A 17,484-nucleotide genomic window follows, 5' to 3' on the forward strand; every position below is an offset into this window, starting at 1 on the left:
CTTCATTTCATCCACTGAGATTATATGTTTGTTGAGTTTTATCGAGCAGGACGTTTGTGATAGGAGGCCACAAAGGAAGCTCTCACATGTACAGTCGTACAGACAATAATGCAGGACGTTTGTCATGCATTTAGGACACCTGCTGTGCACACATCATGAAAACAAGCTTTTAAAGTGTTTAAAAGATCTCTCACACAGAGATCTGTTTGGTATTGCTCGTGTCATTAGGGAACAATGCTGTGTTACAGCGGTAGAAACAGATGGTGACAGTTTGTGAAGAAAACTTGCGCACTTTAGCTGACTCTCTGCATTTCCTGACAGTATTGGGATGCTGAGAGTATGTTACAGAAACTAGAAACTCTGCAAGCTAAAATGGAGAGCATACTATACAAACTGGACAGCATTATGGATGTCCTTAATGGAACAGGTTCACCCAAAAACTGTCACGGTTCGTGAACGCACCGTCTCCAGCTGTAGTCTGGTTATGTCATGTTGATTGGTTCATGTGGGTGTGGCCACTGATCGCCTGATCAGCGGCAGGTGCATCTCATCCCCACCGCCTTTATAACGCCCTGTCTTTCGTCTCTTGTTTGTCAGATCGTTGTTTGAGGTCCTCCGTGTTAGATGTCTGGTTCTCGTGTTCCTGTCCTGCTTTGTCTCCTGTTTTGGTTTGTCCTGGATTGTTCCCTTCGTACACGGATTATCATCACCTCTATCGGATCTACCACCACCGTCATCTGTACCAGCGCACTCAACGCACCTACTCACCAGTCTGTGCTGCCATCCAGATTCCTGCGTCACTCTCCGACCCTCCATCAGCACGTCATTTACAATAAACACTGTTTACTTGCTTTTGCCTCCTGTCTCACTTACCTAGCGTCACAGAACGATCTGACCTACAACATGGAGGCAGCGAGTAACCAACCTTCATCTCTCGAAGCTTTCCTCAGCGCCAGTGTTCGGAGGATGGACTCCCAGGAGCGGACTCTTAACGACACTGGTCGCGCGGTCCAGGCTTTAGTGACGCAGGTGTCCGAGCTCACCCAACAGTTCCAGCTATTACGAGCCCCCACTGCGCCACTCACACCGCCTGTTCCACCAGCACCATCGGAGGCCCCCTCCCAGCCGGAACCACGCCTCCCGATTCCGGAGGCTTACTCAGGTGAACCCGATTATTGTAGAGCGTTCCTTAACCGGTGTGATATGCATTTTGCCCTCCAGCCTAGGACGTTCGCCACTGAGAGGGCCAAGGTGGCGTTCGTCCTGACCCTGCTCTCTGGGAGGGCGGCACTGTGGGGAACAGCGGTGTGGGAGAACCAGGACCCATGCTGCGCCTCGTTCCAGGCCCTCTCCGTCGAGATGAGACGGGTCTTTGATCGGGCCGCCGCAGGACGGGAGGCGGCCAGGAGGCTGGCGGAGCTGCGCCAGCACGAAAGATCCGTCTCGGACTACTCCATCGAGTTCCGGACACTGGCGGCGGAGTGCCATTGGAACGAGGAGGCGCAGTGGGACATGTTCCTGCATGGGCTGGCTGACCGCGTCCAGAGGGAGATCTACGCCCTGGACCTTCCCCCGTCGTTCAATGGGCTCATTGAGCTGGCCCTTCGGGTCGACGCACGTCTGGCACGGATGGAGAGGAGGGGGCTACTCAACACCCCATCCAGGGGACCGGCAGACGTGCGGTTCAGCGGCGGGGACGTGGCCAGCCCCGTCTACGATCACGAGCCCATGCAGGTAGGGCGAGCTCGGCTTTCCCGGGAGGAGAAGGAGAGGCGGAGGTCCCTGGGCCTTTGCCTTTACTGCGGGGGAGCCGGACACCAAGCCCACGCCTGTCCGGTAAAAGGCCAGGCCCGGTAGTACGTATGAGGCTACTATCGGGTGGGATCTCCGCCGAGAAGACCTCATCATCATCATCATCACCATCATCTTCCACGCTCCTCCCGGTATGGCTGCGGTGGTCAGCACAGACACATCACTGTCAGGCACTACTGGATTCCGGGGCAGAAGGTAACTTCATGGACAGCACATTAGCTCACAAGCTCCACATCCCCCTCAAACCCCTTCCGCACCACATCACGGTGCACGCCCTCACTGGCCAGCAACTTCCTACCATATCATACATCACTGAGGACATCACACTCATCACCTCTGGCAATCACTCCGAAACCATCTCCTTTCACATCCTTGACTCTCCCCTGGCACCCATTGTCCTCGGACACCCTTGGCTCCTCCTCCATAACCCTAGCATTGACTGGCTCTCTAACTCTGTTTTGTCTTGGTCCAAAAGATGTCATGAGTCTTGTCTAGTGTCTGCCTGTCCGTCTGTGTCTGTGTCTGTGTTGCAGGAGGAGGCGGTGGATTTGTCTAACGTGCCCGCTGAGTACCTCCATCTGAAGGAAGTGTTCAGTAAGTCTCGGGCTGCTTCTCTTCCTCCGCATCGTCCTTACGACTGTGCCATAGATTTACTGTCAGGTAAGTCTCCGCCTAAGGGCAAACTCTATTCACTTTCGGTTCCAGAGAGGGAGGCTATGGAGAAATATATTTCTGATTCTCTAGCTTCTAAATTCATCCGCCCTTCCTCTTCTCCTGCGGGGGCGGGGTTCTTTTTTGTGGGAAAGAAGGACGGGTCTCTGCGACCTTGTATTGATTACCGGGGACTGAACAACATCACGGTAAAGAATACTTATCCTTTGCCGTTGATGTCTTCGGCCTTCGAGAGGTTGCAGGGAGCGTCAATTTTCACAAAACTGGACTTACGCAATGCGTATCATTTGGTTCGGATCAGGGAGGGGGATGAATGGAAGACCGCTTTTAACACCCCCAGAGGGCACTTTGAATACTTGGTTATGCCGTTTGGGCTCTCCAACTCCCCAGCGGTCTTCCAGGCACTTGTTAACGACGTGCTGCGAGATATGATCGATCAATTCATTTATGTCTACCTGGACGACATATTGATTTTTTCTTCTTCTCTCCAGGAACATGTGCAGCACGTCCAACGAGTGCTTCAGAGGTTGCTAGAGAATGGGCTTTTTGTCAAGGCGGAGAAATGCGAATTTCATGCACAGTCAATTCCATTTTTGGGGTATATCGTGTCGACTGAGGGAATACGCATGGATCCCGAGAAAGTTAAGGCTGTGGTAGAATGGCCAAGCCCAGATTCCCGTAAGGCCCTACAGAGGTTTCTGGGGTTCGCTAACTTCTACCGGCGTTTTATTCGCAACTTCAGTCAACTAGCCGCACCTCTGACCGCCTTGACCTCCGCCAAGACGGCGTTCAGGTGGTCGGACACAGCTGAGGCTGTGTTCGCCAAACTGAAGAGCCGTTTCAGCTCAGCCCCTATTCTGATTACCCCGGACCCTACGCGTCAGTTCGTGGTGGAGGTCGACGCATCAGAGGTGGGGGTAGGAGCGGTGTTATCTCAACGTTCTCCCTTAGACGACAAGGTCCATCCTTGCGCGTATTTTTCATATCGTTTATCTCCGGCAGAACGAAATTATGATATTGGTAACCGAGAATTGTTGGCAGTTAAGATGGCATTAGAGGAATGGCGACACTGGTTAGAGGGATCGGGGGTTCCTTTTATAGTATGGACTGACCACAAGAATTTAGAGTACATTAGCACCGCTAAGAGGTTGAACTCCAGGCAGGCTCGGTGGGCACTTTTTTTCGGACGTTTTGACTTTACTATCTCGTACCGCCCGGGTTCCAAGAATATCAAACCCGATTCTTTGTCGCGTATTTTTGACCATTCCGAACGCCCGTCCACTCCCGAGAGTATTTTTCCGAAGACATTAGTGGTCTCCACTCTCACATGGGAGATCGAATCGAAGGTCAGAACGGCCTTAGAAGGGGTAACGCCTCCGCCCGGGTGCCCACCGAACCGTTTATTTGTGCCGGAGGGATTAAGGTCCAACGTTATCCAGTGGGGACATTGCTCGAATGTAGCTTGCCATCCAGGGGTTAACCGTACTAGATTTTTAGTCAAGCAACGATTCTGGTGGCCACTTATGGCTCGCGACATTCACAGTTTTGTTTTGGCTTGCTCGGTTTGTGCCACTGGTAAGACTTCCAATCGGCCCCCTGATGGGTTACTCCAACCGCTGCCGGTTCCTTCGAGACCCTGGTCCCACATCGCTCTAGATTTTATTACCGCCCTCCCACCCTCCCAGGGAAACACGGTGGTTTTAACCGTGGTGGACCGGTTCTCGAAGGCGGCCCATTTTATTCCCTTGCCCAAATTACCCTCAGCCAAGGAGACAGCGTTGACCGTCGTAGACCACGTCTTTCGGTTACATGGCCTCCCGATAGACGTGGTTTCCGACAGGGGACCCCAATTTGTGGCTAAATTTTGGCAAGAATTCTGTAGACTACTGGGAGCGACTGTAAGTCTGTCCTCAGGGTTTCACCCCCAGAGCAATGGGCAAACCGAGAGAGCCAACCAAGATTTGGAAAGGGTGTTGCGATGTTTGGTCTCCAAGAATCCTTCCTCCTGGAGCCAACAATTGTCTATGGTGGAGTACGCCCACAATACCTTACCAGTATCAGCTACGGGCCTATCTCCTTTTGAGTGTAGTGTAGGTTACCAGCCACCTATTTTTCCCAGTATGGAATCCGAAGTTGCGGTCCCCTCCGCTCACGCCTTCGTCCAGAGGTGCCACCGCACTTGGACCAGAGCCCGTGAGACTCTACTCCAAGCGGGGGCGCGCACCAAGGCCAAGGCCGATCGCCACCGGTCTAGGCCTCCCGTATACGTCGTGGGTCAAAGGGTGTGGCTTTCAACCAAGAATATTCCTCTCCGTTCCGTATCTAATAAATTGGCTCCCAAATTTATTGGCCCGTTTACTGTCACCAAAATCATTAGTCCGGTGGCAGTCCGCCTTAAACTCCCTCCTACGTACAGGAGAATTCATCCCGCCTTTCATGTGTCCAAAATTAAACCCGTATTTCATTCTCCCATTAATCCGCCTACCCCGGTTCCTCCCCCGCCGCGTCTCGTAGATGGGGAGACCACCTATTTGGTAAATCGCATTCTGGACTCTAGAAGGAGGGGACGCGGATTTCAGTACTTGGTGGACTGGGAGGGTTACGGTCCGGAGGAGAGAAGTTGGGTACCTGCCAGGGACATCCTGGATCACTCCCTTATCGATGATTACAATCGACAGGTAAGAGATTCTGGGGACGCCAGGAGGCGTCCTTAGGAGGAGGGGTACTGTCACGGTTCGTGAACGCACCGTCTCCAGCTGTAGTCTGGTTATGTCATGTTGATTGGTTCATGTGGGTGTGGCCACTGATCGCCTGATCAGCGGCAGGTGCATCTCATCCCCACCGCCTTTATAACGCCCTGTCTTTCGTCTCTTGTTTGTCAGATCGTTGTTTGAGGTCCTCCGTGTTAGATGTCTGGTTCTCGTGTTCCTGTCCTGCTTTGTCTCCTGTTTTGGTTTGTCCTGGATTGTTCCCTTCGTACACGGATTATCATCACCTCTATCGGATCTACCACCACCGTCATCTGTACCAGCGCACTCAACGCACCTACTCACCAGTCTGTGCTGCCATCCAGATTCCTGCGTCACTCTCCGACCCTCCATCAGCACGTCATTTACAATAAACACTGTTTACTTGCTTTTGCCTCCTGTCTCACTTACCTAGCGTCACAAAAACAGTTTACTAAAACTCATGCAAAACCCGTGTTTTTTTTTTTTTCATGAAACACAAAAGAAAACATTTCGCAGTATGCACAAGTTGCTTTTTTCTCTGCTGAACAAAACTAATTAGGGATCAGGCCATTTAAGATATAGATGAGTTTGTCTCTTCATCAGAACAGATTTGGAGAAATTTTGCATGGATCCTCTGCAGTGAATGGGTGCCGTCAGAATGAGACTCCAAACAGCTGATAAAAACATCACAATAATTCATGAGTAATAAACACGACTCAATGAACGTCTTGAGAAGCGAAAAGCTGCATGTCAACAGTTCTCCATCCATAAAACTGCTAGAAACAATGAACTGAACTATATTCATTTTTGGGTCAACTATTTCTTTAATACATGGTGTGTTGAAACTGAAAATCTTAGTTAAGAAAAGCAATTTTAAAGAATGCTAAAAAAACACATCCTCTGAAATGCATCAAGACAGTAAATTCCTACTTTGGTTGTGAAATATTGAAAAAATGAAAACCTTCTTTTGAATATCACTGATACAATAAATGCAAGTGACCATCAGGTGAAAGCTTCAAGGAGAGAAGTCCATGCACATGCATGGTTATATTCTTATGCTAATATCCTTTATCTTTTCCAGTGCTCTAGTGCAGACAGCCAGTCCACTATATTATCAAATTAAAACCACTATCACATGCAAATCAATATGGAGAAAGAGGCAAAGCCAGAGCCTCCAGGGCAAACAGCATTAAAGTCAATGAGCAGGAGCACAATGGAATGGCTTTGAGACACAGGGCAAGTGTGTGCATCTGTGATACTGGAACAAAAAACAGAAAGAAAGAAAAAAAGAAGAGCAGATGCTCAATATGCCAGGAATTAGATGTATACTGTATATACAAATTTAAAACAAATGTCTGTATAATAGATTCATCTAATAATTTGAAAAAGAGTAATAAAGTGTCTTCAGGTCATTATGACTGTGATGAGATTCAGTGGTGCTTCATTACATGCTTTAGAAATAATACAGAGGTGCTTCGAGTTCTTACATCCTTAATAAAAGGATCTAATCTCTTTACCAGATGGCTACAAATGGTGAAAATCTGCAGTGTTTTTATGTGTTTACACATTTACTTCTCACTTCCAGTGTTTATTTGACACATACAACGATTCCCTGAATCCAAATGTCCACAAACCAGACATGACCTCTTTTTTGTTTTTCGGCTGTATATGTTGTGAAGATCTTGTTAAAACTGTGAAATCAGCCTCATAATGACTACATGAAATCATATCTTTTTGTATAATTACTTGCATGAGAGAGAGAGAGAGAGAGAGAGAGAGAGAGCAGTACATACTTTAATCACTAGAGAGCACTGTAGACTTGATCAGATCTCCTCGTGGATTGAATATGCCTTCTGTCCAGATTTACTTTCTTTCATTCTTTCGCTCAGTATAATCTGTTTAACCTACTGTATAAACATAAGAACCTCATGAGTTAATTGAGTGAATTAGTATTATACTTTGACTGGAATCTCACGCTGGACTTGAGTCTAATCCATGATCAACTGAATCATTAGCAAAAACACAATTACATGACACTTGAATATGTATATGCTCACTAGTGCTTCTTTTATTGGATTTCTATTTAAATATATTTTAAAATGCAATTCAGTCCTCTGATGCAAAGTTGAATTTTCAGCATCACTACTTCATTGTCACATGATCCTTCAGATATCGTTCTAATATGCTGATTTGCTGCTCAAGAAACATTCCTTATTATCTGTGTTGAAAAAACTTGTGCTGCATATTATTTAGAAACCAGAACCATTTATGAATAGGAAGTTCATCAGAATTTACATTCAGACATGCCAAACCAAAGCCAGATCTCTAGCATGCAGGTACAGTGCACATGCAGCTACTACGTTGACTGTATCTCTCACACACAAACACACACATACTATATATACTCACACATTCATCATCCACTATCTCCAAACACAGACTGCCAGCGCAGCTGATCGCCACACACGGGGCTAAATTTACTGTTTCTCAGTATAACATTTGATTCTGCTAAAGCCTGTGTTAGTGAGCCAGAGCTGCGGATTTAAATGTGCATCGTCAACACAATTATTGTGCAATGACGTGCAGTGATAAATAATACCAACCAAAGTCAGATTTGGCCAAACATTCTCATTCAAAATCATGCCTGTCTGCTTTTATTTGTTACATCATGCATCAAAGGTCAAGCTCTTGTCCCTCAGTTATTTTGGATCAGTTTGTGTCCAATCTTTACCCTCCTATCAGAGATGATACACACACACACACACACAAATACAAGAACACACTCTCCTTTCCTTTGACAAAGCCTTAAATGGCATTTGAAAATGTTTGCAGGCAGAGAGAGAGAGAGATGTCTCCTGGGTTGCCTAGCAGACTTACTAACTCAAAAACAAACCAAGCCACCCTGGCTTGCTTAGATATGACTGAGAACAAACACACACAAACACACAATAGCATTAGAGCAGGCTGCTAAAACAAACACTCAATAAATAGCCTTACAAAACAAGTGTCATGGTGTCAATGTAAAATATACCATGAACATTTTTTGGAAACTCTCATGATTTGAATGCGTGTCATGGTGTCATTAAAGTACCATGACTAAACCATGGCAAAACCACAGTACTATTTTCAAAGAAAAAACACACAGAAAGCTGATCTATCTAGATGAGCATCTGCATATCACCATATAAGGCAAAGGCTTACTAGAGATGCACATTACAGTGTATCGGTTATCGGTTAGCAGTTATCAGCCGATATTACAGATAAATTGGATATTTAACTGTACATTTATTTTTACATTTCAAATATATTTGCTATAAGGAAGAGTAAGGTTCTTCCTTAAAAACACTAATAATTTCATACCTGTCACATGTAATCTTATATAACACTAACAAACCCCACATTTTACCATTTATGATTTGGAAATGCTAGTACCATAGCAATATACTTACCAATACCCAAAAGTATTAAAAACGATCACAACCCCAATAATGATTGGAATTACCTTTGAGTAACATACAAACATCATTAAATATGAATACCATAATACAAAAAAATTTAAGTGCCATGATACCACTATCTAATACTGTATCACTTCACCTTGGTACTGCCATGGCATGATTTCTCTAGACATGCATCACGTTAATACCATGTTTTTAATACAGGTACAATGATAGTTTTCTGGTTTAATATACTGCATCATGGCATTCTTAAATACAATGCTGTAAAATATAGTTGTCAAACACCACTGTGGTATTACAACCAGATACCATCACTATACCATGGTACCACTTTTGTAAGAGGAATATAATGAACACACACAGCTTTATCGCTGATACACAAGTTATCGGCAGAGCCATAAGATGCAAACCTTCAGATATCCTGCAGTAGCCTATGACAATACAATGCACCATGCCTTAAATAAGCATTACCAGGGTATCATGTCCAAACCATGGTAATACCATCTTGTGTAATTTATTTTGTAATTATTTATTTATTTGCTGGTATTTGATTAGATATATATTTGCCATTTGATTAGTCATAGATAGATAGATAGATAGATAGATAGATAGATAGATAGATAGATAGATAGATAGATAGATATCAGGAAAAGAAGACTTAGCTCAACCTACACACACACTCACACATCTTTCTAACCTGTGTGTCCTCTCCACTGTCAGCAGGATGGTAGTTTTTGCCTGTTGCCCACCCGCTCTGACTCCCGAGGTGGAGGTGAGTGTTGCCTTGTGGGGGGCTGGTGAAGCAGGGCCGGGGGGCCACAGCTCGGGTGGGCACCTGCGGGATGGGGAGGGCGCTGTGGATCGGCTTCGGCAGTCCAGACTTCATGTTAGTGACCACCAGGATAGCAGGCATCTTCCCCTGGACTCAAAACCAGTCCACTGTATCCCGCCACACACTGTAGCATCCAGCGTTCTTGAGATATTATTCCCAACTCAGTCCCTATTACAGTCTTCAAAAACGAAAGAGCGATCCATCTGTATGTTGACCAGTCCGAGATGCTTTTCCGTTTAGCTCTTTAGGTTTTCCTGAAGTACGTAACCCAACATGGAAAATCCATGGCAGGAAAAAAAATCACAGCATCATGGGAAGGGCAGGAATATAGAAGAGCAACAAACCTATGACAGTAGCGAATGGTGCTCAGCTGGTTACTGCAGGGATTTGAATGCACTAGTCCATGATCTCTCTCTCTCTCTCTCTCTCTCTCTCTCTCTCTCTCTCTCTCTCTCTCTCTCTCTCTCTCTCTCTCTCTCTCTCTCTCTCGGTTTAAACTCTCAAGCAGGTGTGGCTTTAAGACAGCAGCAGTAACTAGTGGCTCCTGCTTGACACCAGTATATAAGCACTAGTTTTCTCTCAGCTGTGTGGTGCACACTCCCATAAACACACACACAAACACACACACACACACCCCTCCCATCTTCATAGAGGACGTCAGAACAAATGAGCGGCATGAAGCAGCAGAGGCTGGATATGATTAGCTGGTGTGTATGTGTGTGTTTTGTTGAGCATGGACGGAACTATGCATGTCTTACATGTGCAAATGCTGGAGATTAGAATTGACAGCTTGTGTGTGTGACTCTCTTTCTCTCTGCATTGTGTGTGTGTGTGTGTGTTTGAGAGGGAGATGCAGTGTTCTCCATGTTGTGGGCTTTCCTCCAGGCACACTGCATGCAGTAGATGTCAAATGAGGCGAAGGGTACTTGCAGGGATTAGTGTGTATCTCATACTTCTCTGTTTTTATCCATTATTTCTTTCTCGTAGACTCGTTAATCACTGCAAAGATCCACCTCTGTTTCTCTGTCTTTGTTTTTAATGAATTTTACAATGATAAAGCAGTTTAGTGAGACAAGGAATATCATAAATCCAGCATATAAGAGGTTGTTTTTTTTTACATTTCTTTATTTAGCAGATGCTTTTATCCCAAGTGACTTAAATGTGAGTAATACAAGCACAAGTGATTAATCAGGGTAAAATCAAGGGCTGCCGTATCAACTGCCAAAGCTATGAAATATATAAATTAAATTTAAATTACATTTATTCATGTAGCAGAAGCTTTTATCCAAAGCGACTTACAGTGCATTCAGGCTATCAATTTTTACCTATCATGTGTTCCCGGGGAATCGAACCCCCAACCTTGCGCTTGATGCAATGCTCTACCGCTTGAGCCACAGGAACACTATTTAAAGAGAGGAGAGTTCACATGTAAGATAATATATATATTTTTTACTTTCTATTAATCAAAGAATACTTAATATATATATATTTTTAAACACTCAGACACATACTAAAACATATTTGAAAATACAGATAATATATATAAATGTACGTTCTATAAACACAAAGTCCTTAAGTATTCATCTAACACCTGACTGTCATACTTGGTCTCACGCAGTAATAAGGCAAGCTCTGCCTCTTCATTAACCTTTGGCAACTATATAGTAATTGCAGGGTCTGGTTCAGAGCCTTCAGTATTGATGTTGCAATTTTATGAGCTTAGTGGTTAGAAACATAAAAGACAGAGACACCATCTGGTTGAAAACATTAGCTATATATGCATTAACTACTATGCGTCAGGCAATTGCAATGTAATACTCGATTAATGTCCACCTAATGACTTCAGGATCAATATACTACCATCTGTAGCCTATATCATGACAGTTTATGATCTTAGTCCAGGGGCGGGAGAGTAAGATCTCATTAACAGTATAATTCCCCTGAAAACGAGGGCTAGTTTAAGGATAGTTCATTTAAACTTAAAAATAATGTAATTTAAAGGTATAGTTCACACAAAAAAGACAATTCTTTCATTAATTACTCATGTCAGGTCCGTTAGCCCTTCATTTATCTTCGGAGCACAAATTGAAAAATGAGGTCTAGTGTTGTTTTGGACTCAATGGACTTTCATTGTAGAGTCTTCAAAATTCTTAAACATCTCTGAAAGATACTGTACATCCCTTGACCTGAACGATTTTGGTTTCCAAAGTCCAAGCATGATCTCAAATGATACAATAATAAAGGATCTTAGAATCTTTCATTTAATTTCCCTGACTGCCCAGCAACGACAAACCTAGTTATTTGCCACCACACCCAACTGCAGACAGTTGCATTTCAGGAAACTACTGTATGACCGCAGACAATGGACGCTACCCGAGAATAACGCTGCTGCCCATTACATTTAGACTTTAACATACTGACACTGTTCAATCCAACACAACTTTCCAAATTCAGGTTAATGGATTGGTGGAGACGCTCACTCATAATCACACTGACAGAGTTCAGTCATTTGTGAAATGAAAGGGAGTGAAGTAATGAGAAGATTGAGGTCTTGAGAGAGCATTGATGTCCTCATGTCTTCCCAGAACAACACGCTGTGTGCCTCCTAAAGCATAATCCTGTTACCCATAATGCAAATCTGCATGCATTCTGCATTTCTGTGCATAGAGTACATAAAACAATTAAATTTATTTAAATGCATAATCTTACTAGGTGTACGCTAGGGCTGTCACTTTTGTGAAAAAATCATTTTCGATTTTTAAGACATAAGTGTTCATTGAATCGATTGTAAAATCGATTTTCCATGTCTAAAAAAAAAAGACGCTTCCTTTTTCAACGTCAAATAATGGACGAACGTAAAGAGAGCGCTGGAAATGCACAAGTCAGCAATATTTCTTATTTATTGTCATGAAGTTTCTTGCAGAATAACAAACAGCAACAGGAGTGCAACATTCTCGAAAAAATATATATGCAGAGGGGACGGCTGCCATAACAAAAGAAAAAGATCACTGCAGGCTTCAACCCGGCTGCATTTATGATTTAGGCAATTCAAAAATCTCCAAGATTATTTTAAATAATGATTCAATCCATTTCAAACAACTGTTCAAAAAGAAGATGCACTCCGACCGCACTGATGTCCCAGGGACACTCAGGTACAGCTGCGCCAATTTTCCACCACAAAAGCCAGTCGCTGTCAGCTTGCAATTGTCCTTTTCATAACTCAGAATTTCCTGTAACTAGATGCGCGAATGAGGCGAATTCGCGTCTACCGCGCCGCGAGACCTCCAGACGCGCGTAAACGCATCTTTACATTGACTTAACATTGAAATCATTCGTGCCAGACGCTCTATTCGCGTTTGGTGTGAACGCAGCATAAGAGGTCGCTTTCGACGTCATTGGGTCTGGGGCATAAAATTGCTGGTATTTTCTGTCTAGCTGTCTAAGGCATACTGCACTTTCGGAATTCTTTACTTTCTTTTTCTGCTTGTTTGTGAGTTTTGTTACATCTATATTCTTTAATTGTTTAATTTTTTTTAAATTAATATTGTACATATTTGGTTAAAATCGATTCCCTATTTTCATTTTCGAAACTTTTTTTGGTTGGTCCGATCGATTGTGCAATCGATTTTCGAGCTAAAAGTGACAGCCCTAGTGTACGCAATGCAAAGTGAAGTGCAACTAGAAGAACAAAATGCAGATCTGAACAGCTGAATAAATGAGATCAAAATGAAAAAAACATCTTCCAGCAGTGGTCTCATTTGAAGGCCATCCCTTTGAGTCATTGCCAAGGCAACCTCTGTTCTCGTTCTGCTGGGTACTTCAAGAGCAGTCACTGTCATTTCACCACATCTGTCAATGAAGCACAAGAATAATATCAATAACACAGTGACGACCGGCTCCACTGAGGATTACGGTGGAAATTGTGGAATTGAAGTCTGATTGACGGCTTTTATCTTTCAATTTAAATTGAAACAGTTGCAGGTGTGTAATAATCCATTAATCCAATTTTGATTGCAACAGTAAATGACTTTATACTTACAACACACAGTTGTGCAGTCTAATGAGAGGTTAGAGAAATAAATTAGCTAAAAAGATCAGCATACAGACAATCAGATACCACAGATCTTGTACAGCTGAACACTCACTGTAAAGAACTTCAAGTCACAGCAGGTATCAATCATATTTTATATGCAAACCAATCCCAAAAAATGAATACAAACTTGTACAACTGAAATATCAGCAAATATTTGTCGATTCTTTATTCATTATCCTAAAAAACTGAATTATAGATGCCAAGAAAAAGACGTCATGTGACCACAGCACGTTGCTCTAATGAAGCGTGCGTAATTAACTCATAATTAGCTTCCATTTGCCTCCTGCGCTCTGTCTTCTCCACCCCATGCTGCAAAAAGACTATTTTAATATGAGACACATCTTAATGCCCCTGTATTACAATCTGAATTCTCATTTCATACATTCTAATTCTCCCATACTTTATTAAGATGCTAATAAGCATTCATTATGATTAGTGCTGCTTCTTCAACTGTGATGGTGATCTGAGATCTCAACTAATGTCTCCTCATATCATTTAGCTAGGCATTGTTGTACTTAAAACTCTGAAACCCTCCAAATAATCCGCTTTAAAAGCTGCTGAAAAAGAAATGTTGTGGCGGTTGTTTGAGCTACAGCGAACAGACACAACACAAGTACGCTAATGTAAGCCAAGAGGCACTTAACTATTGATCAAACATTTCCATCTGCTAGTGTTCACGTTCACTTCTGAGAGTTGAATTCAAGTCATTTCATTCCAGTTCTAGCAGCAAACAGTGAGATAGAGAGAAAAGAGATTAGCGTTTCATCATTTCTCATTTTTATTCTAGGATTTCATTTTTACTGTCACTTTTTGTCCATTTAACGCTTTAGATGAACTGATGGACTTTTATTGACTGGGAATGATCACTTTACTTTATTTTAGTGCTCTGACACAAGAGCAGAGGTTGAAATCTCGAAGCCAACACAAACTATTACTCCTTACAAACGTAAGAAATCCTGAATGTCTCATTAGTCAAGGGCGAGAGGGATCTCATATGAGTTGTATTGTTTGGCTGCATGAAGCCTTGTTCTGGAAAACCGGAGGAAGATGGCTCCACAGGGAGGCAAGCGCTTTCTGAAACATATACACTGTATCTTCAAATGTGCCGTAATGTAAAATTAAGTACATCATTCATCAAAACAATGCATACCATATTTAGTATCTAGAATTCAAAGACATAACGTTGGAAGCGACTTTATCCTACCGATTCCCAGTCACAGTTCACTTCTGACCTCAGGACAGTGGATAAACACACCATTAAAAATAATTCAGTGGCTTTGTACATTTCCCAATAATAAATCACTTTTCCACCTTAACAAAATATATGATCAAAAAAAAAAATGCTCGGAAATACAGGTTGAAAAGTGTACATGGATTATAGTTTATATACTTAATCTTAAAATATACCTATAAATATAAATATTTTGTTAACCTAGCAATCAAAAAATGTGAGCGTGAAGAAAATATTATTTGAGAATGGAGAAAGTCAGAAAGTCAGTAAGTCAGAAACTAGTAAAACTACAGTTAGAACTCGTTCCATTTCAATATCATTTTGTGCATTCTTAATTGAAATATATTTTAAGTAATTTAAGTATATATTTTACAAATGCATGCACATATGTTTCATCTTGTTAGATATTTACAACCTGATATTTAATTGATTTCACATCTTTCAAATTCATAAAAAGCATACTGCATTTAGAGTTATTTTAGAGTGCATCACATATTTTATTAAGTCTCATCTGAGCTTGTTCTGTTGTGGGTCCGTTGCGAGTGTGAACATTTGAACAAGGACGGCCAAGTGTGGACTACTGACAGGTTATGAGCTGGAAACATTACCAGAGACACATGCAGTCAAAAGATTAGAACAAGCTGAGAAATAAATGCTGATATAAAGCAAGGCGTGCATGCGGAGTCAACCCACACACACACACACACTCACACATACAAAACAAAACAGTGGCATCCCGCTGTGAGGTATCCCAAATATAATCTCTTCAGGAGCTGCTGTGACCCTAAGCTGTCAAAAGCAGTCACTCCAGGGATAAAATAACACATCTTCCTGAAACCTGAACTCATTTATCTTCATCTCAGCTGACGCTGTCACATCCAGAGCTGTACTCCAGAAAGACTCTCAGATCAGCTCCTGCGAGTCAGGCGTGTTCGCAGGAGTCAGGCTGAGTGTGTGATCTGTTTTGTGGGAGTCGCTGCCAACAGAACACATAAGCATGCACCAAAAAAGTACTGCAGCAGTACAGTACTATAGTACAGTTATGGTATCAGACACTGCATCAATACCATGGTACTGAAATCCATATACAATGGTATTTACATGATACTCTACTATAGTGTAGTATAGTATAGTACTGTATTGTTTAGTATAGGATAGGATAATCAAGTCATCTTTATTTTCAATGTGGAAAATATTTATTTGATCCCCTGCTGATTTTGTAAGTCTGCAATTTTTATGGTAGGTTTATTTTAATGGATAGAGACAGAATACCGATCAAAAAAATCCAGAAAAAAAACATATTATATTTGCATTTTAGTGAGTGAAATAAGTAATTGATCCCCTATCAACCAGCAAAAATTCTGTCTCCCACAGATTGGTTATGTGCCCATGAGGAACACAGATTAGTCCTGTCACTTTAAGAAGTTCCTCCTAATGTCAGCTCGTTAGGTGTATAAGACACCTGTCCACACAATCTGTATCTTCCATTCCAACCTCTCTCACCACCACGGGCAAGACCTAAGAGCTGACAGAGGATGTCAGAGACAAGATTGTAGATCTGCACAAGGCTGGAATGGGGTACAAGACCATCAGCAAGAAACTTGGTCAAACTTGAGCAAATACTTATTTCACTCATTGAAATGCAAAGCAATTTCTAAACTTATATAATTATTTTTTTCTGGATTTTTTGCTTGGTATTCTATCTCTATCCGTTAAAATAAGCCTACCATAAAGATGACAGACCCTTCATTTTTTTGTAAGTGGACTAAATTACAAAATCAGCAGGTGATCAAATAAATATTTTCCCCATTGTATATAGCCCTTTATATAAAACAGATACAATAAAAAAGCAATTTAGCTATAAAGCAGCTCTTCTGCTCAATTCAGGTTTTGTTCTCATCTGATAGTGTCAGTACTGTCAAATCAATAAAATTACCAAATAAACCCCAAATAAGGAAGCAAAAGGCAACAGTAGAAAGGAACCCAAACTCCATCAGGTGACATAAATGGAAAATAAAAACTTTGGGACATGGGACTCGCATTAGTGGTACAATGCATTAGTGAATAGCTCAGTCTAGTATATTATTTTGGACAGAATAATATATAGTAATGTAGTACAGCAGCATGGTAAAGTACAGTACTGTATAACACAGTGCAAGCATAATTCAACATTCAATAACCTTAACAACATAACATCAAACATTAAGACCATCTGTTGTCACAACAAACCGTACTGTAAAGCATACGCCAGTGCTTCATGTGGTCGAGCTTCACCAGCTCCAAATGCTTCGCTCTGATCTGGAGCGCAACCAACCACACACAGAGCAAAGACTGTACCCCAACACACGACTACGCTCTCATTTCCTGCCCTCATGCTTCAGGGGGACGGGAATCAGTGTTTTCAATTTAACAACACAATATAAAGAGCAGTAAAGAGGAAGCATACAGCTCGGAAAATAATCAGCCCCAGCATGTCAGGGATAATCCAAATACAGAACAGAAGGGAAAACAGGGAGAACTGCATAATACGGGACTAATTAAATCTTTCATTGTGAGTGCACTATGTTTCACTTTGCTAGGAGATATAAAATCGAGGCAAACATTCACACAACTCTTTAAACGGGGGGCTTTTGTGAAGATTTGTGATATGGAAATAA

The 17,484-nt window shown here is 42.5% G+C and overlaps 1 protein-coding gene across 4 annotated transcripts in view; it reads right to left on the bottom strand.

The window, feature by feature from the left end:
- The window catches only part of LOC132117369 (neuron navigator 2-like), a 197,556-nt gene that overhangs the window by 82,753 nt on the left and 97,319 nt on the right, over positions 1–17,484 (bottom strand). The window contains exon 1 of one of the 4 annotated variants that reach the window (XM_059526638.1): positions 9,369–9,963. The exons of the other annotated variants lie outside the window; for them this stretch is intronic. Within the exon in view, the coding sequence (XP_059382621.1) occupies positions 9,369–9,584 (216 nt within the window). The 5' untranslated portion in view covers positions 9,585–9,963. Of the gene's footprint in view, positions 1–9,368; positions 9,964–17,484 lie in introns of those variants that run through there. 4 annotated transcript variants of the gene reach the window in all.

This window comes from Carassius carassius, chromosome 3 (assembly GCF_963082965.1).
Source record: "Carassius carassius chromosome 3, fCarCar2.1, whole genome shotgun sequence".
Taxonomy (NCBI): Eukaryota; Metazoa; Chordata; class Actinopteri; order Cypriniformes; family Cyprinidae; genus Carassius; species Carassius carassius.